Source organism: Lytechinus pictus, chromosome 7, assembly GCF_037042905.1.
Source record: "Lytechinus pictus isolate F3 Inbred chromosome 7, Lp3.0, whole genome shotgun sequence".
Lineage (NCBI taxonomy): Eukaryota > Metazoa > Echinodermata > Echinoidea > Temnopleuroida > Toxopneustidae > Lytechinus > Lytechinus pictus.
The window spans coordinates 4,876,895-4,902,023 of NC_087251.1; the positions used below are offsets into that span (position 1 = coordinate 4,876,895).

The 25,129-nt window shown below is 35.3% G+C and overlaps 2 protein-coding genes across 4 annotated transcripts in view; both read left to right on the top strand.

Moving 5' to 3' along the window:
* Positions 1-411: 411 nt before the first annotated feature.
* LOC129265586 (ribosomal RNA processing protein 36 homolog) lies at positions 412-15,778 on the top strand. Of its 2 annotated transcripts, XM_064101727.1 has the most exons (9): positions 412-458; positions 849-1,796; positions 3,034-3,094; positions 9,852-9,932; positions 10,116-10,182; positions 11,086-11,190; positions 11,658-11,732; positions 12,723-12,840; positions 13,493-15,778. In XM_064101727.1, the coding sequence occupies exons 6-9, from the start codon at positions 11,086-11,088 to the stop codon at positions 13,636-13,638; spliced, it is 444 nt and encodes a 147-aa protein (XP_063957797.1). In that variant the 5' UTR covers positions 412-458; positions 849-1,796; positions 3,034-3,094; positions 9,852-9,932; positions 10,116-10,182; the 3' UTR covers positions 13,639-15,778. The 2 variants fall into 2 exon arrangements, with proteins under 2 accessions (XP_063957797.1, XP_063957798.1); XM_064101728.1 differs by lacking the exon at positions 849-1,796.
* A 4,930-nt stretch (positions 15,779-20,708) lies between these two features.
* The window catches only part of LOC129265106 (serine/arginine repetitive matrix protein 1-like), a 45,715-nt gene continuing 41,294 nt past the window's right edge, over positions 20,709-25,129 (top strand). Inside the window, exon 1 of one of the 2 annotated variants that reach the window (XM_064101729.1) lies at positions 20,709-20,946. In XM_064101729.1, coding sequence (XP_063957799.1) covers positions 20,777-20,946 — 170 coding nt within the window. In that variant the 5' untranslated portion in view covers positions 20,709-20,776. The remainder of the gene's footprint in view (positions 20,947-25,129) is intronic. The other variant, XM_064101730.1, reaches the window with a different exon arrangement.

The window sequence follows — 25,129 nt, forward strand, 5'->3', positions numbered from 1 at the left end:
GCTCTGGAAAAGAATGTGTAATTGCTGAGAAATTAGCAATTAAGCATGGAATTCCATAAAATGTCAGGTATTTTTCCAAGCAATATTAATACACTGTCTCCCGTGGCCTTTTGTGTTAGTGGTCGTCAGAATTATCAGTTTTCAGCTAAGATTTCATGATTTCACAAAGATGAGTTGATTTTAATGAACCAGATCGAGATCTATAAATATGGTGGTACTAATTAAACTTAATGTAAAGGCTTTCTCATGAAATAGTTGTTTGCTGCAATTACTTTATTTTACCTTTATGCTCCTCTGCACTGTCCTCCATACTTATAGTGTAGAGCCTTGGCGACCATTGTATGTAGTATGGAGAAATCACCACACAATTTTTACACCAACTCTCTCACTTTTCTCTTTGACGTATGCTCTAGAATTCTCATGGACTTGGTAAAAGACAGTCAGATAGTGATAAATTGGTAAGTGTTTATAAACTTGAAAACAATCTCAGGTGGTGTGAACACATGCTTTAGATGTGGATTTTTTAACCCTATCATTTTGATCAATTAATTATTTAATCTATATTTAATTCAGCTAATGTGTCCTATGGCTCATCCATTTTCATTGATTCTACCTTGGTAAATTGACATTGGCCTTTGAGGCATGTTCATAGAGATATTTTGAAAGTACATAATTAGAAAAAAATTATTTGAACAGCAGAGTGATAATTGAATATTTTCCCGATGTTTGAAAATATAAATATGACTTAATTTTTGTACAAATTACAATGATCAGCCTAAGTGTTACAAAAGAATGACTTTTATATTGTGTTTTAACAAAACAAATTTTAATTCACTCTTTATGTGTAGATCTGAGACCCAGATCTGAGATTGTGTATCTACATTGAATCCAATCTGGCAGGCGAAATTGAGTTTGAATTCTTTGTTTTTATATCTCTTAATTCAAAGATCTCATAGAATACAAAAAACAACAAATTATTCATTCACTTATCCAATGTACTATTAGTTGAATGTTGAAAAAGATTTAATGATATACTGTATCATGGGAGTAAGAGATCCACATCATGTATGGATTTCTTGGTATCACTATCAGCCTCAATGTCAAAAGTTATTTACAAAGTATAAATTTATAAATTTCACCACAGATGTTTAACGTGTGGGAACCTCTTGAGTCAAAATTGTTGGGGCCCCTGTAAAATTTGGTCTTCTATCCTTTGAAAATTGGAAGAATGATTGCATTATGGAATTGTAACATTTCTTGTAAGATTATTGTTTGAGCATATTCTTCTTGTACATGTAGTTCAGATTGGTTCACATGCTACATATATTTTTTTTTAAATCTTTTTTTAAAAACATGTGCACATGTTGGTATCAATGGTGCTCAAGGCCATGCCGGGAATAATGCCAGGTGGGTGATTCATAAAGCTGTTCGTAAAGTTACGCACAACTTTATGCATGACTGGAACATGTTCTTAGGTCATAAATCAACAATACAGGGATATCATTTAGCACAAGAAAGGATCACCATTCATGTGTAAAGTCATTCATAACTTACAAACAGCTTTATGAAACACCCACCAGGAATCAAACCCCGGACTTCCACAGTGTAGTCGGCCACTTCCCCTTCACTACAGAACAGTTTATAACTTTAAACATGAACCATTTTTTTATCCATTTTGCTTGCTTGCCATGTGTTGGTTCATAATGAAGATATTAACTACCTAACAGCAATACTTTTTTTACCTTGTTCTCTCTCTTTGTTTTCTACATTTCCATTGCAGAAAGCAATCAGAAAAGGTGGGTGCTATAATATTTATATCTTGCTTGTACATGTAGATCTCAAAATACATTAGTTTTATAGTTTCCAAGAGAATTTCAATACAACCTATTTTTTATGTTTTAGAGCCTAACTTGGTCAGTTTGAGTATTATATGTGCATTTTTCAATTTATTGATATATGGGTTCTAAATGTATATACTATACTTAGGACAGTTGAAAGATAAGGAGAATTGCTGGCCTCTCAAATCCTTCTTACTGGTATATATTAGGCCAATATGTATTGTGGACTTAATTCTTATGTCTATTGATTTCATTGTCAATCATTTTGTAACGGTTAAGAGCAGGATTTTTTAGTGAGTGGAAATGTATATCCCCGAAACCTATGCCATGGGGGTCCAGGGGGACAAATAACTAGACAGTTTTCAGGGTTTATTTCTAATTCATCCAATTGCCAACTCGTCTACTTTCATTTGGTCTACCATCAGTTTGTCCACTAATCACATGGTCAAATTGCCAATTTGTCTACTCACCATTTTGTGTAATAACTTTACGTCCAATAGCCATTTAGTCCATATACCATTTGGTCTACAGGTAATTGGACTAAGTGAATGAAAATGAAATGGATATTGGACCAACTGGTTATGAGATGAAATGGTCATAGACGAAATGGTGATTAGACAAAGTGATGATTGGACCAAATGGTTGTAAGTTGAAATGTTGATGGATGGAATGGCATTAGACTAAATGAAAGTAGACCATGTGGTGAGTGGACGAATTGGCAATTTACCATTTTCACAGCATACAGAGTTTAAAAAAAACTACAATTGCATGTTTGTAGGTGAGAAGTCATAATATGTTTCCCCCCTGTCAGTTTTAGAAAAATACTGAGCGGATGGTTGTGATAATTGCCATGAGTGGTGGTTGGAAAAAGAGCCTCTTGTACACATGGAAATGACAATCTGATCATAATTTAGTTTTATGTCAAATTTCAAATGTTGCAAGGGTCAAACATGGAAAGTGTACGTTTTCAAGATTGTGTGATGGATTACTTAAAACAGGGATCATCATGTACATGTGAGCGATTGGATTTGGTGGTCACAACTCACACTCTCAAAGGTGTTAGAGGTCATGGCTTATTATCAAGGCATATTGTCACATTTATCTATTGATTGAGTGTTTGTAATGTATTTTTAATATATGGCAATCACAGTCCTGAGTATTCATTTAATCTCATTTCTTTTATTTCTGCAATTAGAACTCTCAGAAGTCCCATTTGGTGAATTACAGAAACTGCAAGAAAAAATTGGATCCAAAAAGTGAGTCAAATATTTCAGGTTATGATTTTAGTCTAATTAACAGTAACTATCATTAAAGCAGATACGAACCAATAGCGCCATCTCGAGTCCTCAACTACTCATACCTGGCCAGTTTCCTGACCCATACTGCTAGTGTAGTCTAGTGATATAGACCCACTTGAATGATCATAACATGCTAATTAACTAAGTTTATACCGCAATAATTATGTTACCAAGTAGCAAAACAATTACTTTTCCTCTAAAAACATTTTAGTTTGTAAATACAATTATAGGTCAATTTATTCTCAGTAGTATTAGTAGATATATCTGAAAACATATACACTCGACAAAAAAAGTTCTTGGACACTTAAAAAAAGTTAAAATATTCTATATAGATATTTGATTAAAGGCCAATTATTGTATGTCAACATGACCAGACAATATTCCTCTTCCAGTATGACATGACATTTTCATGTGAACAGTCATGCACGGGTGGTTAAATGCTTTAAACAATAGCAATGTCAGTAAAATAAAATTGCAAGAAATGGATCAGTCAGTGCATGGCTGGTTACAGGCATTAAACAATAGCAATGTCAGTAAAAGAAAATTGCAAGAAAACGATCAGTCATTCTTTCAGTTGTGAAAGTTTATGTGGCATAAATATCCATTAAATGATAAAAGCAAACTTCAAAGAAGTTATTAAGCTTTGGTGAGAGTATCAATTTTCACATTTATATTTATAACAAATATCCACCAAAAATTGCAAAAAATAAAATTTCTTTGTATTTTTGTTTTTTCGAACCTTTATTTTTTCCGAGGAACTTTGACGGGACTCTTTTGCGATCATAAATAGCATAAAATGAATCTATTTGAACCAACAAAAGTAAAAAAATATTCATACATTTATGACTTTTGGTTGAAAAACACAATTTGCATTGACCTTGTACATGGAATCACGTTTTTGAACAATTTTGGGTCCGAACATGCACATACAAAATGTTGCGTAATTTCGAAACCGTGCACACAGGCATTGCAAATTTGGTCTCAAATGATGCGCAAGACTTAAAAGTAAAAAGTCAGTGAGCAGTGTAGTAAAAAAAATTCGCGTCACGGCGTAGTGACAAAATTTCTATAGGGGGTGGGGGGCTCAAATTGACCCCCCCCCCCAGTTTGATAAGGGTTAATATTGCATTAGGGGCCTACAATAGGCCTTAAATGCACACTCAGACCTAACTGATAAACCTAACAAGCATGGTATTCAATACATGTTCAGAAGAGTGTGAAATACTTTATATATTTTTTCTCATATCCAATGTTTTTCATTCATAATCATGTTTGGGGTAAGTTGGAACATGTTCCAACTAGCCCCTTCAATTTTGTTCCAACTAACCCGGAGGCCCATTTGACGTTTATAAGCTTACAGCACAAAAAAGGGACTTCACCATGGCATATTAATAACCTCATTTTGTAGCTTGGTATAAGTGTCTATTATACCCCCAAACTGGCCAACTTGATCTATAAACTTCTCTGAGATAATCAAACATTTCTGAAAGAGAAAAAAATTACTCAGAAGGTCAAAAAACAAAAATTCCTTTCTAACTTCACCAGGCTTGTTGCACATGTGTTGTCTGTAATATGTTGGATGGCTGTTGATAATGACAATAACTTGAGGGCAGTGTTGAATAAATTTATTTAAAGACGTTAAAGAAAATTACAATGTTTCAACTTACCCCGTGTTCCAACTAACCCCGGTCTCCCCTACTGTCTAAAAAACATAATTTTTAACGAAATATATCATTCAGGTTTAAAGTTTGTGTTTAATACTGTATTTTGACTTTCAAAATGGCCGCCATAGACATTGATTGTATTGTACAATGCAAAAGTTCTAGGAAATAAATTTTCACATGAGTGAGCACCATAAATGCACGTAATTGTGATCTATGAGTGAAATATTGTCTGAAAGCATAATTTCTAACAAGATATATCAGTTCTTCTGCCAGGTAGGTGATAAATACTGTATTTTGAAGGTCAAAATGGCCTTTACAGGCCCCAACAGTATTATGTACAATGTGAATGGGGACAAATGATTTTAACAGGTTTTGGCTTTGCTTGACTAGATGGTGTTGTATGAGTGAAATATTGTCTGAAAACATGATTACTAACGAAATATATCATATCATCTAAAATTTAGCTGATAAATGTTATATTTCAACATTCAAAATGGCTGCCATATGCCCTTTTGTGAAAATTATCTGTCCTCATTCAAATTGTACATAATTATCAATAAGGGCCCATGGCGGCCATTTTCCATTCCAGAATGCAGCATTTATCACCTTAAATGCACCAGATAAGATATACCTCGTTAGGAACCATGGTTTTAGGCAATATTTCACTCTTACATCACAATTATAATATGCAATACTTAATAGTCCAGCAAAGCCAAACTCTGTCAAAATTATATGTCCCAAAGTACAATGTACATAATACTTTTAGGACCTATGCAGGGTGCTACATAACTTTTTTGAAGCACTTGCCCAGTCGGGCAAGTAAATTTTCAAATAGTTGGAAAATACTTGCCCGAATATAGATTTCACTTGCCCGAAAAAATCCTTCAAAACAAAGTTTTATTGCTTCAAAACAAGTTATAGCCTTATAGTTTTACATACCATACCATTGACGGCTTTAAAAATACATTTTTCAACATGACTACTGACGTACCCTGTAGTTGTATTTCTTTTTTTTTATGATTTTTATCTTGAACATCATGACAAAATATATGGTAAATATGCTCTTCAATTAATTTCCTAATCTCATATATTTTCCATATATTTTGGAGGGGACTAGGACACACAATAAAAAAGGGGAAATCACTGAAAATAACAAGAGAAAAAAAAATATGAGAGGGGGAGAGAATGAAAGAAAAAAAAGTAACATGAAAGACAGAAAAGACGAAGAAATAAAGGAAGGAAGAAAGACTAATAAGAAATAAAGAAAGAAAGAGAGAGAGAATGGCTGCGGGGAAGAGAAAGATGAAAAGAAAGAAAGAAAGGAAGAAAGAAAGGAAAGGAGAATGGAAAGAAAAAAAAATAGAAAAAAATGAGAGGAAGAGAAAGGAAGGAAAGAAAGGAATGAATAAAAGGAAAAAAGAAAAAAAAAAGGTAAACAGAAAGGAAGGAAACAAGAGAAAGTAAAGAAGGAAAACAGGAAGAAAGAAAAGGTATAAGGATAGATGGAAGGAAGGAAAAAAGACAAAAAGAAAAGATAGATACAACGAAAGACAGAAAGAAATGAAGGAAAGAAGGCAGAAAGAAAAAATAAGGAAGAAAAGAAAGGATGGATGGAAAAAAAAAGAAAGATCAAAAGAACAAAAGACAAAAAAAAAGAAAATCAGAAAGAAAGAAGGAAGGAAAGAAAAAAAATTGAAAAAAAACTGAGGGGAAGAGAAAGGAAAGAAAGAATAGAACGAATAAAAAAAGAAAAAGAAAGAAAAAAGGTAAAAAGGAAGAAAGAAAAGAGAAAAAGAAAAGGTAAAGGATTGATGGAAGGAAGGAAAAGAGAAAGAAAGAAAATGAGAGAAAGGAAAGAAAGAAGATAAAAAAAAAGGAAAGGTATAAGGATAGATGGAAGGAAGGAAAAAAAAGATAGAACGAAAGACAGAAAGAAGTGAAGGAAGGAAAGAGATCAAAGGAAGAAAGAAAAAATAAGGAAGAAAAGAAAGGATGGATGGAAAAAAAGAAAGATCAAAAGAACGAAAGACAGAAATAAAGAAAAACAGAAAGAAAGGAGAAAGAAAGAATGAAAGACAAAAAGAAAGGAAGGAATGAAGGAAAGAAATAAAGAAAGAAAAGAAAGAAAGAATGAAAGGGATGAAGAAAGTAAGGAAGAGAAAAAGACAGGAAGAAAAGGTAAAGAATTGATGGACGGAAGGAAGACAGTAAGAAAGAAGGAAAGGAAGGGGAAAAAGAAGGAAGGATTAAAGAAATAGGTAAACAAAGGTTGGATGGAAGGAAGAAAAAAAAGAAATGAATGACCAAAAAAAACAGCTATAGTATAGTAACAGAAAAAATGAACAAAAGGAAGGAAATTTAAAGAAATAAAGAGAGATTCAAAAGAAGGAAAGAAAGGCAGAAAGAAAGAAAATAGAGAGGAAGAAAGCTCAAACTATCCAGTCATAAATAAAGAAGAAAATTTATCAATTTCCTTGGCTAAAAAAAATAGTTACGAAAGAAACCATGTTTATCAACATACACACAAATGCATATGTGGGACTGTCAAACAATGTATTTCAGTGTGTGCGATACAGACGATCATTCGAAACCCGATCTTTTTGAAGCATAACATAAGTGAAAATTTCTCCTTTTACTGCTTACAAATGACAGAGCTACCCCCAAATTTTAGGAAATATGGACACTACAAGAATTTTCATTGGTAAGAAATGCGAATTTTGACAGTTCTGTGGGAGATTTCTTCCAGAGCAAACTTCGGTTCGTGCAGCACCGTACTCTGTAGAAATTTGTAGAAAAATCGGCTGCGTGGACTATAGGCGCTAGCTAGCTAGGTATGCTAGACTGCCATTGATTCTGTGTGTGTGTGTACGTCTCTGAGCTGTGTGTTTATTGCAGAAAATGGCGCAAATTTTGCAATTCGAAAGAAGAAATTAATGATATTGCTTTTTTTTTGTCTCTTATTCTTTTCTATATTTTGATGGTGAAATATGGGGAATCTTTCTAAAATATAATTTCCACAGGAGAATTTTGCTTGCCCGATTCGGGCAAGCAGTTTTTGTCTTTGCTTCAAAACACTTGCCCGACTCTAACATTTACTTGCCCCGGGCAAGCGCTTATGTCGCACCCTGGACCTATGGCAGCCATTTTGAATTTCAAAGTACAACATTTATTACCTCCATGACCAATATGTGATGTATTTATTTAGAAATCATGTTTAAGACAATATTTTTAGTCATACATCACAGTTACATGCATTTTATGATTCTCACTTTTGTAAAAAGTAGATTCCCTATACGCATGTAACATAATTTAGTTAGGGCTTGTATCAGCTTTTTTTAAAATGTCAACGGTATTTATGCCTTACGTGCCAGAAGAAATGAGCACTGTATTTCATAAAAAATCGTGTTTTCAAATAATGTTTTATCATACAGCAGGATTTTATGGATTTCATAGTCAAGTATGTCCCCATTTACATTGTAGATAATACTCTTAGGGCCTATAGGGGCCATTTTGAATTTCACAATACAGCATTTATCTCATGCATGACAAAAGAAATGATATGTTTTGCTAGAAAACATGTTTTCAGACATTATTTCACTCGGTGATCACAATTACATGCATTTTATAGTTCTTACTCTTGTGAAAATTAATTTCTCCAATCGCATTGTACATATGTATAATGGGCCTATGGCGGCCATTTTTGAATGTCAAAATACAGCATTTATCACATAAATTGCATTTATATTTCTTTAAAATTATGTTTTTAGCCAGTATTCCACTCGCTTATCTTAATACTAGTAATATGCATTTTACATATGTATAATGGGCCTATGGCGGCCATTCTTGAATGTCAAAATACAGCATTTATCACATAAATTGCATTTATATTTCTTTAAAATTATGTTTTTAGCCAGTATTCCACTCGCTTATCTTAATACTAGTAATATGCATTTTAGTACTCATTCTTGTGATTTTCTTTTGTCCCCATTAACATTGTACATAATACTGTCAGGACATTTGGTGGCTTTTTTTATTATTAAAATGCTTCATTTATTACATACATGACATAAAGAATGATGCATTTCGTTAGCAATCATGTTTTCATCCATTATTTGACTAAAAATCACAATTACTTGCATTTAGTGCTCACTTTTGTGAAATTTAGTTGTCCCCATTCATATTGTACATAATATAGAATACAGGGGTCTATGGCGGCCATTTTGAATATCTAGAAAATAATTTTTTTGTCAAAAATCGCTTTTTCAGAGAGTATTTCACTCCTGCAACACAAATACATACATTTCATATCCAATGTGTGGGCAATTATATGATTTTCATGGGTAATTTACATATTTTGGCAGCCATATTGGATTTTGCCAATTTGCGGAAAATGCTCAAGGTTACATGAGTGGCATCATTCAGATCCGTAATCAGCACCCTCGAATTGACAAGAAACCATTAAAATATTATATATGAAAAAACAAGGTTTGGTCAAATGTGTATGGGGCCTATCCTGGACTATCAGGTTTATTTCTATGAAGGGATTACCAAACCTATCCATCTGTCTCTACAATTGATTGATCAATTAAGAGCATCCTGTTCATTGTTACACCATATACACCCTTCTTTCAAGATTTAACCATAATAGCTCTATGATTTAACTCTGTTTTATGTTTTCAGAGTGGGACTGGTCTTAGGGATTGTGATAATTCAATAAAGTCTACATTTAATAAAAGAAATGTACCACACAGAGCAAATCATTAATTCTATGGTGCCAGATCACAGAAAAAGGAGATAGATATTTTGGTCTGAAAAGGTCATTTAAAGATAAGGGGGGAATAATATGTTGCTGATTTAAAAAAATATCGGTATTTCAATGTACTTGGTTTAAAACTTGGTGGCAAAATTTCTGGTATGTTTGCACCATTTTGAAGATGAAATGCTTGCAGAGAAAAAAAAGCTGTATACAATTGCAAATGTTGCATCATGATACACTTGTGTTTATATCGGCTGTATATTAATGATAGTTTCTTTCAAAACATATTTCACAGGTACAATGAAGCCCTATTTGGCAAACAGGAGCAGAAATCCCATGATGCATCTAAACCATTCAAACGTGCCAATAAGAACAGGTTAGTGATGAGTTTAACTTTGATTTATGAGACCCTGTGATATCTATGAAAATGAAGATGGCCATTACATTACAGTATATCCATAAGATCCACGCTGACATTAGATTGCAAAAAGATTTTGTGTTATTTCATAACATGCTTTGTCCTGACATTAATTTCAAAGATTCTTTATGTATTTTCTAGACCACGCGAAGAATCTTCTAAGAAACATGTGTCAAGATTCAGGAATGTGGTAGAGGTGAAGAAACAGGTCAGTGTTCATAACCCTTTTGTCACACAAGAATGATTCGTACATTCAATGATACACAAATCATGGTCTGCTGCAAAGATAAGCTAAATAATATTTCTATAGGCCTGAGTGTTTTATGCTAAAATACCAGAATCTGTCCAATGCGATCTGAGTTCTGGCAAAGTCTTTCCAATTCTTGTCTGATGAAACAAACGACAGCAACATCATTAGGCCAATAAAGTCTATCTGAGAGTAAAATATTTGGTACCAGTATTTGTTTTAATTTAACAGGGATGTACGTCTTGGAAACATTTCAGGATTTTTATGTGAATTTTTTGCAAAGGTGCAACTTGTGCACACTTGCTCTTCCACATGTTTAAAGACCTATAATATAAATATGTTAGGAGATATGCATGTTCTGATATACATTTCAGAGTTCAGACAACAATTAGAAATATGATTAAGAGATTGCATTGTTCATCTGAATAGTCACAGAAAATTGTTTTTTAAGGAAAGATTCCATCGCAATTGATATTCATGCTGAGCCTGAGCAGCTGAAATGACTCATGTATGTGTGTGCTGACTATGATCTATGGCATGAGGACATGACACATGCACAATGTCTTGAAATGACATGAATTTATACCAGGTTACTATGGTGACCTACAATTCTAAAACTCCTTATTGTAGAATAAGTGATTTTGGATGAGGAGGTGCTACATGCTATTATCTTGCTTCATGATTTCATTGATGATAGTGTGGAAATCAAAGGGATTCCTGGATGTGGCCGAGACTAGGCATTGAGCAGTGATTTATTAAAAGCAATATTTTTTTTTCTCTCCCTGTTTATGACACATGCATGCTCTCCAATCTGTTACTCTCCATGAATTTTGCATTCATCTGGCCTTTTTTTCTCTCTTTCAGATGGCAAGAGATCCTCGGTTTGATGATCTGTCTGGAGATTTCAGGGAAGAAACATTTGAAAAGAATTATCAATTTCTTTCTGACATCAAGGAAAGGGAGAAAGGGGTGAGCATACAATTAAAGGGCCCCGTCCCCTGTTTTCAACAGCTTTAATACCAAATTTATTTTATCGTTTTTTTCATACCTTAACCAATGAATGTGGAGTTAGCTGAATACCTTGGTAAAGAACCTTTCCCGAGGCGTGTAACAGAAAGAGTGGCACTTTTGCTTTTTTGTATTCTCTGTGACAGTTGTGCCCCTCCTTCAGCTTATAGGCTCTTACTAGACATATCACGGGGGCTCATTGCTCGAAAATTAAGTTAGGGTTAAGTCTTTATTGTACAGATTGGTGTGAACTGGCCAGAAGGAAAAGCAATTATTTTCAAAATTACTTTCAAAGATTAAATACATGTATGTGACACAAAGACAGACTTATGATAATTCACATAAAAATGTTGGTAGTGGAATGTTTTGTGTATAATAATCATCATTATGATTGTATTTTTCCTCTTTTTTGATCTAATATTGTATAGGAATTGGAGAAATCAATGAAGGAAACTGATGATCCTCAGAAGCAACTCAAGATTCAAAGATATCTCTATAAATTGGTGAGTTGGATTTTCTTCCTTTGGTTGTCCATTTAATTCTCAACCGTGATTCTCAACCATGAGTGCGATTGATGGCAGGGTTCCCACAGTCATGGAAAATCCTGGAAATATTTGTGGTCATGGAAAGTCAGGGAATTTGGAAAATTTGTGGAAAGTCATGGAATTGCATTTACCTCTTGGCGATGGCAGCTTTCTAGTTTGTCGTGTCTCGCAACTCTCATACTCTGTGATCATACTCTGCTATTACAATTGGTGTTCATGATTTCCATTTTTCCCAGTTTTGTGACATCCCAAATTCTACATAACTCCTGGGATGTCATGGGAGGTCTTGCAAAGCAGCAATTTAATCAAGTAAAAGTCATGGAATTCTGTGATGGTTATTAGTGAAGCACAAGCTATATGAAATGATATATGCCTTCATAAAAATTTATGTTGGGTTATTTGTTGAATTTACCATGTTGTAGTATGCATGCAGGGAACTAGTTTAGACATGGCTTTGTCTTGGCAATATAATTAAGAAAATGTTCTGAGTTCATTTGTAGTCTTTGAAATATAAATTTTGACTTAACTCTTAATTTTCTTTTATATTGTATTTAATCCAGATTGATTCAGATATTTGGATTTCAATAAATATCTGACCAGGCTGAAAGTGATATAGATTTACACTTTATTGACATCTCTGCATTGTCAACAAACATTACAGACCTTGTCACCTATCAGAGACAAATCATTTCAAAAAATTATCTTATAAACTGTTTAGACATTGGCTAGAGCAATTTAAAGTAGTATAATTACCCAATCTGAACTTATTATAAATTGGCTGTAGGAGGGTAGGCTTATGAAGGAAACAAACATAAGAATTGATTATGAGCAAACAGATCAAAGAGGTCAAATTAATGCAATACTTGACAAGATGGTGTCATACACTACTTTGTTTTGATGTGGTGTAAGTCCCCCTCTTACTATACAATGTTATTCTCATTCGTTTAGGAACAACAAGAAAGGGCGAAGAACAAGAAAAACAGTGCCAAGGAGTTGGAAAAGAAGTACATGAGAAAAGAGAAGGAACTAGTCAAACAAGGAAAGAAACCATTCTTCCTCAAGAAATGTAAGTTGACTGGTGATTATGGATGCATGGCAGTCTACTTGATAGAGCAATATTTTCATTTAACAATGAAAGCATGTTGATATATTTTCGTTCTGTAGAAGGGCATTAATCATTGCCAGGTGTAGAGGACCTAGGCCATATGACTCTGTTCATTGATATTTATAATAGTCCTGTTCACTGATATGAATTATAATTTATATGTTTGTTATGAAGCTAGTTTGTTTATCTTTGAATCCACACTGTGTGTAATTGGATCGTTTAACAGCATGTAGCTTCTATAACAAATATAATGTTTATTTTATTAGTCTTGAATTTATTGCATATTTATGTATAATAATCCCTAGTTGTGGCAATATTATTGAGAAGGAGTTAAGCCTACAGAGAAGGAAGATTTTCTCTCTTTTTTACCAAGTGATGATTGATATTCTTCTTAAGTGTGTAATGTGCACTGCTGAGGTCTGTCAATTTGTACAAGTTCCTATTATAGTGTTGCATTTATGATATTCACTTTAATACAGCAGGGACTTGATAATATACCTGGAATCTTGATGAACAATTTACTGAAAGCCGATATTAATGACTCCATAAAAGTGGTAACATTGACGTAATTAAAGAATGTTTTCCATGTTTTTTTTTTGTCCCTTTAAAACAGCTGACAGGAGAAAGCTGGAGCTAGCAGAGAAATTCAAAGCACTGAAGAGGAGCGGGAAGGTTGATAACTACCTTGCGAAGCGGCGGAAGAAAAATGCTCAGAAGGACCGGAAAAAGATGCCTTCCCTTGTTCATGATGATAGCTGATCACTACTTGGGTTGCTCTGATGGAAGGAGAAGGTTTGTGATTCCTATCCTAACCATGTTGCATGATGGAATATGATAGAAAAGGACATTGTGAATGAAGGCACTATTCACCAAGTACGGTGCAGTACAGCAATGCATTATTCTAAGACAGCAAGCTCACATGAACTTTGGAGACCAAGAAACATTTCACAAGATAGAATCTGTATCAGTTGTAAAGATTAGATTAATGTTTGCACTACTTCAAGTTTGTTTCAAGTGGCATTGCAGACACCATTGTACACTACCACTTCAATCCAGACATAGTACTTGGGTGCCATGTGATTCTCCCTGTATTCTCTCATCATAGGTATGGGGCCTTGCCGCCTGGTAATAAGACTTACAATTATGGTAACTTTGCGGTTATATCAACTACCATGGTAACAGGGCTCAACAGCCAATCAAAATCAAGGTTTCCATGGTAGTTACCATAATGGCAAGGTTAGCGTAGTTGTAAGTCTATATTATATGAAGCAGGTCTATGGTCAGCTTATAATGACCAAGGATGATACTTCAGCATTATCTGTACATTTGACATCACATGATAGTAAGGTTTCAAGTACATAATCTATTTTAACAAGTTATTGTACTGTAACTGTTATAATACATATCTTAGAAATGAAGGTATTATACTTATAATTGTGTAGATGTTATCCAAGATCTATTGCCTTTTATTAACTTCTCTAATTTAAAGGTAGGGGAGAAATTTATTGTACAAATTATGCAAGATTGCAACATCAGCGCCCAAAGGGTTAAGAATCTGTTTCACTGACGTAAGCATATCTCTATTAATTTCAACATATGATATCATGAATTAACAGATTTTTCACAAAGTCTCCCACTCTCCTGCTGAAGTCTTGATTTCTCAGTTTTTCTTCTGATTAAGATGTATTTTCATGCTCTCAAAATGCAATTAAAATAATATGTGACATTAATCATTGTTGTCTTACTTTTGGCAGCTTTTATATATCACTTCAGTCTGTTTTTTTTTCATTCAAAGTAATCAGTTTCATATTTCAATTCAATTAAATTCGGTTTGTTATGAAAAGACATTGTAAAACAGTCCGAAGACTGACACATACAAAGTTAACAGAAAAAAAGGAAAAATACATTAAATTATATAATGTACCTACGAATTAAAAAAATATAATAAGAACATAAGAGTAAGATTAAATATTGCACTCGAGGTTCTACACATTACAGAAATATCATTAAGGGGGATAATGCTATATAAAGAGAAAATAGAATGACCGATAAAAACATATGTATTATGTTGATTGATTTCAATTCAAATTGAGGGAAAAAAAACTGTTGTAAATTATGAAAAAGGAGGTGAAGGGTGAAGGGAAGAAAACAATGTCATACTTTTACACACAAATTATATACAAACATGAACAAGGGTTGACTGTTAATGACATGGAGTTCAATGGCATATACAGAGGCAAATACATAGCAATATCCAATTTCAACATATCACAGAGCAGCATTCAATAATGCTGTGACATGAAGGATCGTTGAGTTCTTGTATCTCTGAGAATAATGTTATGAGGTTTCCTTTTTCTCAAGCTCAGAACTAGAGCACATAAGTGGATTCATTACATAAGAAATATAATGAATATAATAACCAGATCAGAAAAGGGGCTAGACTTCTTAATCACCAGATAATAATGATCAGGAACCCCTGGGGTCCGTTGCAGAAAGAGTTGCGTTTAAACACAAGTCAAGAAATCAATCGCAAGTCCCAAATGCGCGCTGTTGATTGGTTGAAAATCAAGTTGCGCATGATTTTTAGAGTTGAGATTGATTGCAACTCTTTCTGCAACGGGCCCCTGGGGCAGGGATATTGATTTTAATGTTGTTCATCTGGTATGCTTGTATTATGTAACACAATCTTACGCTACATATGGCTGACCTCACACTTGGAATTATTATTATAAAATAAATGTTTCTTTGCATGAGATCAACTACATGAAATTCATATCAAGCAAGCATATAAAAGATGCATCAGGATGATATAAAAATTACCCGTTGTAGGACTATAGAATATGAAATGTTCAAGATCATACTTTTTGTCAATAAAGAAAACTTAAACTTAAAAGTTTAATAGCAGCTTGTTCTTTTTAGCAATTATGTTCACCTATATAGTGTTCCTATTCAATCTATGTTATTCTTATGGGATGCATCATTCCCCCTTCCACACCGGCATGATGATGATTACTTTTCACAAAATTTAGGTTGGGAGGGGGGGAGAAGGAACCTGAATGGGAAGCCTGTGATGTTGTCCTTTAAAAATAAATTTATAATAATTTGTTGTATGCAAGGGTGCATAGGAATCTAGCCAGGAATATGGCCATACAAAGATTTTTATTCCCGAGGGGGGAGGGAGACATATTAACAATATTGAAAAAAAAGTGAGAGAGCACAGTGACTGAACTTATCTTTAGGGCACTTTTGCTTTTTCTAAAGTAACATTGAAGGATTTTGTGCACACTTCTGGTGAATTTTGTTAAAATATTTAGATAAAAAAATAAGTTCTCAGAGTTTCTTTTGGGGCAACTACCCCCTGCCTCTATGCTGCATAAATCCATGGTTATAAGTGCTATTTTTGAGAGGGAAACCAGACATTTCATATTTGTAATATGATTAATAAATAGGGTGTTGCTAGAAATAGGGTTTGTGACATTACCTTCCAAAATATTAATTTGAATTGTTCATCAGCAAGAGAACCCATCTACCAAGTGACAAAACTTGCAATTGTAAATAACTTGACTTTATTAACACATAACATGGTAAGCATTACATTTGGCTTATTTAAGTATTGCAAAAAACACAATGCAGGCATGAATATTTACATGTATAATGGAATATTGTTCCACACTCCAAAACTTATTCAGAGGGGCACTTACTACGTTTTTCCAAAATGAATTTTGTCAAGATGACAAGAATAACATTGAAAGGTTACTAGAATTCATGTAAGTTGACCAGAATATAGCTCAGACATATATTGATAGGGAGGGGTGGATGATCTCCAAAATAATGTATATTTCTGCCATGGATGGTGATGAATTGTATGTTTGAAGAACACTAAAATGTAAGCAAATGTGGCATGCTGTTGAGAAAGAGACAGGGGAGAAAGATAGAGAGAGAATGAGGGGGATATTAAGAGGGGTTGTAAATGAAGGTATTGAGACTAAGAGTGGAGGAGAATGAACAAGTGAAAAGTTTGTCAGGGGGGGGGATAGCATTGAACTTTATCACAAGGCCTGTTTCAGTTAGAATCTAATAATAAAGCTTTATCAGCTCAAGAGCAAGCAAAATGCTGCTTTGATCACTGGTATATTAATGGGGAGCACCGATTCCCACCCCATTAGTTCCATGATCAATAATAGATAAAAAGGAATGAAAAGGGTTAAGATAAGATGTCAAAATGTATCACAAAGTTAGATATCCATTTTAATTAATCCCTCTTTTTCAATGCTTGAAATATCTAATGGGCTGTGGTGCACTGCCCCTGAAGTATTGTATTTGCATGAAACAGTTACTGTTTTACGTGCCCAATTTGTTTCATTTGTTAGTCTGTACTGAAAGTTCAGCCCCCCCCCCCTTTCAGGCATGCAGCTAGAGAAAAAGGGGGAAACCCCCTGAATAATGTTTGATTTTTTATTTTCTCCTCATGAAAGTGGGGTTTTAGGGTTATTTGAGATGGTTGTCTTCATGGATGTTTTCTCTTATGGGGGGGGGGGGAGTATCTGCACCTACAGCATATTTTGGGGGAATCATCCTCTGGGGTTCTTTACAGGAGGCTGTGGTGTTCATAGTTGGTGGATGATTGATGTACAAAATATCAAGTTGTTCTCTGTGAGGTATTTTCATTATTCCTATTAGTTTTATTTCATATATATACTGTATATATAGAAATAGTCTGCTTCAGCATATGGAATAAAATAATCATAAATGGTTTAGAAAATGCCGTTGGGGGGGGGGGTCAGTGGTGTAAAGAGCCTAGAATTTTCAGGGGGCAGTCATTGCATAATGGGCAAAATTTATAGAAAGTTGCCAGCAAGGGAAGCAAGCAAGCAAAAAATTGACCCTTTTAATACAAAAATCTAATTTCGTGCCATTTTTTGACACGTTTAAAACTAACTGGGTTCTAAAAGAAACTTATCACACTTTACAAGTGCACTACACAAATTCCACTCAGTCAAAATGAACAAAATTTTGACAAAGGCTAGCTTCAATAAAGTTAACTAAGCACATGTCAATAATTACGAGATTGGTTTAATCACAAAGAGGCTGTAGCCCCTCGAATCAATTGGTACTGGAATCCAAAGTCACAAAATGGCAAAGGAAAGACCAATGAAAATGAGATGGGATTACACAAACTTACCAATTTATTAAAGTTCACAAATGTTTAATCGATTGCCTCAATAACTAAGAAGTTTCAGGAAGTTAAACATTTTAGACACACTTATCGAGGTGAAAGAAGCATAATGCCTGAATGGACTCAATAGCAATTAAGCAAAGAATGACCATTTGGTTTAATCCCATGTCATTTCCATTGGTCTTCAGTTTCTTTTGCCATTTTGTCACTTTGGATTCTGGAACTAATTGATTTGAGGGGCTATAGCCTCTTTGTCATTGAACCAATCTCTTATTTATTAACATGTGCTTAGTAAAGATTATTGAAGCCAGCCTGTGTCAAAATTTTGTTCATTTTAGTTCAGTTTACTCCAACGATGTAGGACTAAGCCTGTTCATCGATCAAAGTAGAATGTCTTTTGCTGCTCTCCTTCAGACAAAATTAGTTATTTTGACTTAGTGGAATTTGTGTAGTGTGCTTGTGAAGTTTTTTTGGTTCCCACATATTCCACCATTTTTGTCTCACCTGCATAGCAGAGTGAGACTATAGGCGCCGCTTTTCCGACGGCGGCGGCGACGGCGACGGCGGCGGCGGCGGCGACGGCGGCGGCGACGGCGGCGTCAACACCAAATCTTAACCTGAGGTTAAGTTTTTGAAATGACAGCATAACTTAGAAAGTATATGGACCTAGTTCATGAAACTTGGCCATAAGGTTAATCAAGTATTACTGAACATCCTGCCTGAGTTTCATGTCACATGACCAAGGTCAAAGGTCATTTAGGGTCAATGAACTTAGACCATGTTGGGGGAATCAACATCAAAATCTTAACCTAAGGTTAAGTTTTTGAAATGTCATCATAACTTAGAAAATATATGGACCTAGTTCATGAAACTTATACATAAGGTTAATCAAGTATCACTGAACATCCTGCATGAGTTTCACGTCACATGACCAAGGTCAAAGGTCATTTAGGGTCAATGAACTTTGGCCGAATTGGGGTATTTGTTGAATTACAGCCATAAATTTGAAAGTGTGTTGGTCTAGTTCATAAAACTTGGACATAATAGTAATCAAGTATCACTGAACATCCTGTGCGAGTTTCAGGTCACATGATCAAGGTCAAAGGTCATGTAAGGTCAAAGAACTTTGGCCACGTTGGGGGTATTTGTTGAATTGCCATCATATCTCTATAAGTGTATTGGTCTAGTTCATAAAACGTGGAAATAAGAGTAACCAAGTATCACTGAACATCTTGTGCGAGTTATAGTAGTTTTCAAAATCAGCACTGCTGCTATATTGAATCGCATGATGCAGGTGAGACGGCCAGAGGCATTCCACTTGTTTTTCCTTTTCTTTCTTTTTTTTTTTTTTTTTTTAGGGGGGAGGGTCCATAGAGTCCCATCAGGCCCAACATCTGTATGCCAGTGGGGGGAGTCCTTTAGACTAAAGTTTTAAGTATTTGTAAGCTTTATTTTTACAACAAGATTTGATCGATCAAAAAAGACTAGATCAATTGTATGATTTAAATATTTACCTGAAAATAAGCAATTTTGAGGCATTTGTTGGTTTTCATGGTTATTTCTTATTTTATACACTGTTTTAGTTTTCAATTCTTTTGTTTCAATTTATTTTGTATGTTCTCCACTTATTTTACATCATGAACCTGCCAGAGTAAGGAAAACTAACAAAAATTATATTTAAAGGACATGTCCACCCCATCAAAAAGTTGATTTGAATAAAAAGAGAAAAATCCAACAAGCACAACACTGAAAATTTCATCAAAATCGGATGTAAAATAAGAAAGTTATGACATTTTAAAGTTTCGCTTAATTTCACAAAACAGTTATATGCACATCCTGGCTGGTATGCAAATGAGGAGACTATGACGTCATCCACTCACTATTTCTGTTGTATTATATTATATGAAATATTCTTATTTTCTCCTCATTGTCAAGTGATACAACGATTAATTCCTCCATGAACATGTGGAATTAGCATTGTTTAATACTTTATGGTTCAGCTAGTCAAGTTGGTCCTTATTGTCAATCTGTAAAAAATGAAATATTGTATAATTCAAACAATAAAAAACAAAAGAAATAGTGAGTGATGGACATCATCGACTGACTCACCTTAATTGTTGTGCATTATCACTGTTTTGTGAAAAATAAGTGAAACTTTAAAATGTGATAACTTTCTTATTTTACATCCGATTTTGATGACATTTTCAGCATAATGCTTGTTTGAATTTTCTCTATTTATTCAAGTCAGCATTTTCCTGGGGTGGACTTGACCTTTAAAAGGGCGGGCCTACATACTAACATGAGCATACCCTATAGCTAGATCATCCTGGAATTTCTTCTTTCACTTTATCTTATTCTATCAATTTCTGAAAGGAATGGTTTCATTTGATAACAATGAAATAAGAATGTTATGAGAAAAAATGATGATCAACGTCTGTATACTTTCATCATCATGACATGAGTCATCATCTTGTACTCCCTCCTTTGTCATCATGATCATACTTCATTATAATTCAATTATTTTCGTGGGGTGGGGTGATAACACAGATCATCCCTCCCTGAGGCTCCCTCAAAAGACCACCAATTCATTCAAGAGTTCTGTCACACCCCGGGGTCACACCTTTGGGTCAGGGTCACATGGCCAGGCCACACCCATCAAAACTGGTATCCCATGAAGCACCACGGTACGGTACGGCCACGGCAACGATTTCGGCGTCCAAAATGGCCGATAAGTCTTCTGCGAACAATCGTAAATTTCGAATCAAACAACAGCCAAACTTCGTTGCTTCCGCTAGCAGTCCACCAAGTGATCACATGATTGACCAGATTCATCAGATTTCACACCAGACACGAGTTAAAATATCAAGCTTGAAGCAAGAAGTTGCAAAGAAGTGAGTAAGATCTCCGACCTCAGCGGAGGAAGAACAGAGAGAGTTGTTTATGTTTGAAGTGCCTGTGCAGTGCATGCTGTGTACGTACGTGTGTAGCTTTTCGGCAAGCCGCTGCTTCCCGATCCCGCTGGGCCAGGCCTCAACGCTCCATCCATGTATGGGGTATCACAGGCCTAACTCATTCCCCATAGACTCGTGTGTTAAATTGGCATTTTAAAAAATTCATAAAAAATAAGGATGAAATTCGGGGGTCGAATGTTTACTACCAGTGGATAGGATATATGTCTGGCAATCCATATCTGACCAGAAAAGGGTCCCTCGACCGGCTCATTTTAAAAATAAATTGGCGTGTTTGAAGATATCGTCGGGGGGAGCAGATTCATCACCTCAAACAGCAAAATAGCCCTAATCCTTCCGCCAGTCAAAATATAGTCCGAAATTGGTGATATTTCTTCCCAATTTGGGAAAAGGAAGTTCAGTAATTACCAAAAATAGAATCAGTGTTAGATGGACAATCATAATAATTAATACACTTTGTCAATCAGCCATATCAAAATAAAAAAAATAGCAATGGGTTGGCTCGAATGAATATCTATGGCCTGCCACTAGTGATTAGGCCCGTGTGGCCTGTATTATATGGCACATGAAGGTTTCTTTTTAATTTACCTTCCTGGCTTTTCTTTAAAGGAGAATGAAACCCTTGAAACTAGCTGAATCCATATCAAAGAGAAAAATCAAAGAAACATATTGTTGAAAGTTTGAGGAAGATTGAATGAATAATAAGAAAGTTATGAGCATTTGAATATTGAGATCACTAGTGCCATGTAGATCCTCCCATCGGCAATGCGACCAAGATCTGTGATATCACACACGTACAACTCCCTCATTACTTTAGTACTTATTTCAGTTATATTCTCACTTTTATAGAGTCTATCACAAGGTTAGGTGTTTTCTTTATGAGATGACAAGTACAGAGGTTTCACAACATTATATCATTGATGAATCGTTTGTCATATGATTAGAATGAGCAAAAAGAGATGTTTTGGGGTATATTTTCAGTGTCCGAATGGGAGAGTTGTACGTGTGTGACATCACAGATCTTGGTCGCATTGCCAATGGGAGGATCTCCATAGCATTAGTGATCTCGACATTCAAATGCTCATAACTCTTTTATTGCTAGTCCTATTTTACTCAAAGTTTTGTTGATCTTATTCTTTGATTTTTCTGCTTTCACAAAAGCTAACTTGCTCCAAGAGTTGCATTCTCCTTTAACATCTGTACACTCACTTTATCACAAAGAAATGCATGAAATATATAGGGCCTAGATGTGTTATGTAATGACCAATTTTAATGTTACTCCTAATGTCTAGTGCCCTATGGATTTACACACATCCTACCTGCCTATATGTAGCTCAACAATGGATGCAATGTAGGGCCCAAATCCTATAATGCAAATTGTAGATATGAATAGTGTGCATATCTGGATTCAAGATCTGCCCACAATATAAATACCAGATTCACATGAGTTAAATTAGATAACAATAAAAAGAAATGAGAATCCACATACAAGCATACTATACATTCACATCTTCCTATGACAAGGGCCCAAGCCAAGGGATGTAAGAGAGAGAGACAGGGGGTTAGATGGCTTGTATTCTAAATGGATTGGGGTTAGTCTGGCTAGAAGTCAGTAAAAGTTGAACAAGATAGCAGTAGCACTCATTCTCAGCCCCCCCCCCCAAAACATACTAACTATGCTTTTCTCTACCCCCCCCCTCCCTCTTGAATCCACCACTCTTCAGCCAAATTCTAAAGTTTTCTCTTCTCCTTCCCTTCCCCATGAACCAATTTCACAAGTGCAATTGATGCAAGGCCTATCTAATGTGTACTATATCTTGTGATGGATGCTATAGGCCTACACGATTTACAGCAGCGCTCGTCGGTATACGAAAACACACGACAACATGCAACGCAGAGACAAACACACAGCCTACACAGCCTAGCCTAGGTACACAAACACAGAGTTACTAATCACAATTTGTTACCTGTTATACCCCCTATGTAGCCTTGTATATAGCCATGAAGTTCAGTTTTGGACCTCTTGATGATTGAAACATGTATACTAGTGAAAGCAATCTGCTACTGAAGAGTTTGGGCCCCTTTTGGGCAGGTATTTCATCAACTAGGGAATTTCCTTGTAATAGGCTATGGTCAAGGCTTATAGGTATCACAGGCCTAACTCATTCCCCATAGACTCGTGTGTTAAATTGGCATTTTAAAAAATTCATAAAAAATAAGGATGAAATTCGGGGGTCAAATGTTTACTACCAGTGGATAGGATATATGTCTGGCAATCCATATCTGACCAGAAAAGGGTCCCTCGACCGGCTCATTTTAAAAATAAATTGGCGTGTTTGAAGACATCGTCGGGGGGAGCAGATTCATCACCTCAAACAGCAAAATAGCCCTAATCCTTCCGCCAGTCAAAATATAGTCCGAAATTGGTGATATTTCTTCCCAATTTGGGAAAAGGAAGTTCAGTAATTACCAAAAATAGAATCAGTGTTAGATGGACAATCATATGCATACACTTTGTCAATCAGCCATATCAAAATAAAAAAAATAGCAATGGGTTGGCTCGAATGAATATCTATGGCCTGCCACTAGTGATTAGGCCCGTGTGGCCATGGTGAGACTACCACATATCGACCACCTCTTTTGAAACCGACCACCTTGCGCGCATTAAAATTATTGCGTATTACAAGCGAGAGAGTAGGCGCAGTGTCCATAGAAACGGTAAGAATCGAATTTACGAGAAAAAAAGAAGCAACAAAAAGTAAAAATTTTGTAGAATTAATCGAAATTGTATTGATCAAACCCAAAACCCGCTGAAAAACCAAGAAATCCGATAGGAAACGGCTTTAGAACAAATATCCGTCGTCAATCGTCGAATCATGCGCCGAGCTCGCAGTGGAAGTAGTGAAGCGATCATTTAGCATGTTGACGTCATGGAACTGATTTGAAAGAGTAAAAATATTTCGCCACCGCGACAAGAATCGGCCGTAAACTTAGTGTACCGCGGGTGGTCGGTTTCAAAAGACGGGTGCAAATGAGCAAATGGAAAATCGTCGCATTCGTTGATCGTCGATATATACGCGGATTGAATCGGAGTCGCCGAGCGAAACATGGGAATCTGATCTGCTCAATTTTCTGCACAAATGAGACGAAAACTGGGTAAAATTGATGAATATTTTCGCAGATACGATGCTTAGAAGATTAGGTGGTCGATAAGGGGTAGTTCCAACCATACTCCCCGGTCCGGTTCTTCTTCTTCCTGTAATAAAGTACAGACTGCCGGTTGTGAAAGTTAACGACGTAAACTTAAAGTATGCCCTTAAAGTTAGACTGGTAATCGGCTGTTTCGGAGGAGTTTAAAAAAAAACATATGCTGATTTTTTTTCTCCTACACAGACAGATGTCTGCCATAGGCATAGGGCATAGCCATGCCATGGCATAAGCCCCCGATAGGGCTCATATTTATGCCATGGCATGGGATGGCACTCACGCGTATGGTAGTGTGACCAGTGCTTCCACTTTTCAAAACGGAACTTCCTGGAATTTACTCTGAAAGTTCTTGTATTGTAATTTTACTAAACATCCTGGAATTTTCTGAACGGTTCTCCAGTCTTCCATTATAAGTTATATAATTCTCTTCTAATATACACACACACAAAATGAAATATATTATACAATTTATAGGGCCCAGTGCCGTAATTGAGCCAAAAATGTTGAGGGGGCAAAACATGTCGTAACAGGAAAAGTTAATCAAAAGTCGCGAGCGAGCAAAAATTTTGATATTTTAATTAAAATGATCCAATTTTGTGATAGAGTTTGACATAATATTCAGATAATATGATATCATTCTCGAAAATGATATAGGCCTACTTCCTGGAATTGGAATTCCTCACTTCCTGGAATGATACTGGAAAATAGCAAAATTTCCTGGAATTTCCTGGAAGCACTGAGTGTGACCTTAAATTTCCACGTTACCTAATTTTGCGCACGGTCAAATACCTCAATATCTAATTAATATTTTGAAAAACTGATATCACCAACAGAAAGAGCGACTTAATATTACCCAGTATAGTAATTTTTTTGAAGGTAAGGTCTCTATTAATGAAAA

Coding starts and splice junctions, on each gene's coding strand:
- LOC129265586 (XM_064101727.1), top strand. CDS start 11,086: ATGGCAAGAGATCCTCGGTTTGATGATCTGTCTGGAGATTTCAGGGAA. Junction 11,733..12,722: donor AAAGATATCTCTATAAATTG/GTGAGTTGGATT, acceptor TCATTCGTTTAG/GAACAACAAGAAAGGGCGAA. Junction 12,841..13,492: donor ACCATTCTTCCTCAAGAAAT/GTAAGTTGACTG, acceptor CCTTTAAAACAG/CTGACAGGAGAAAGCTGGAG.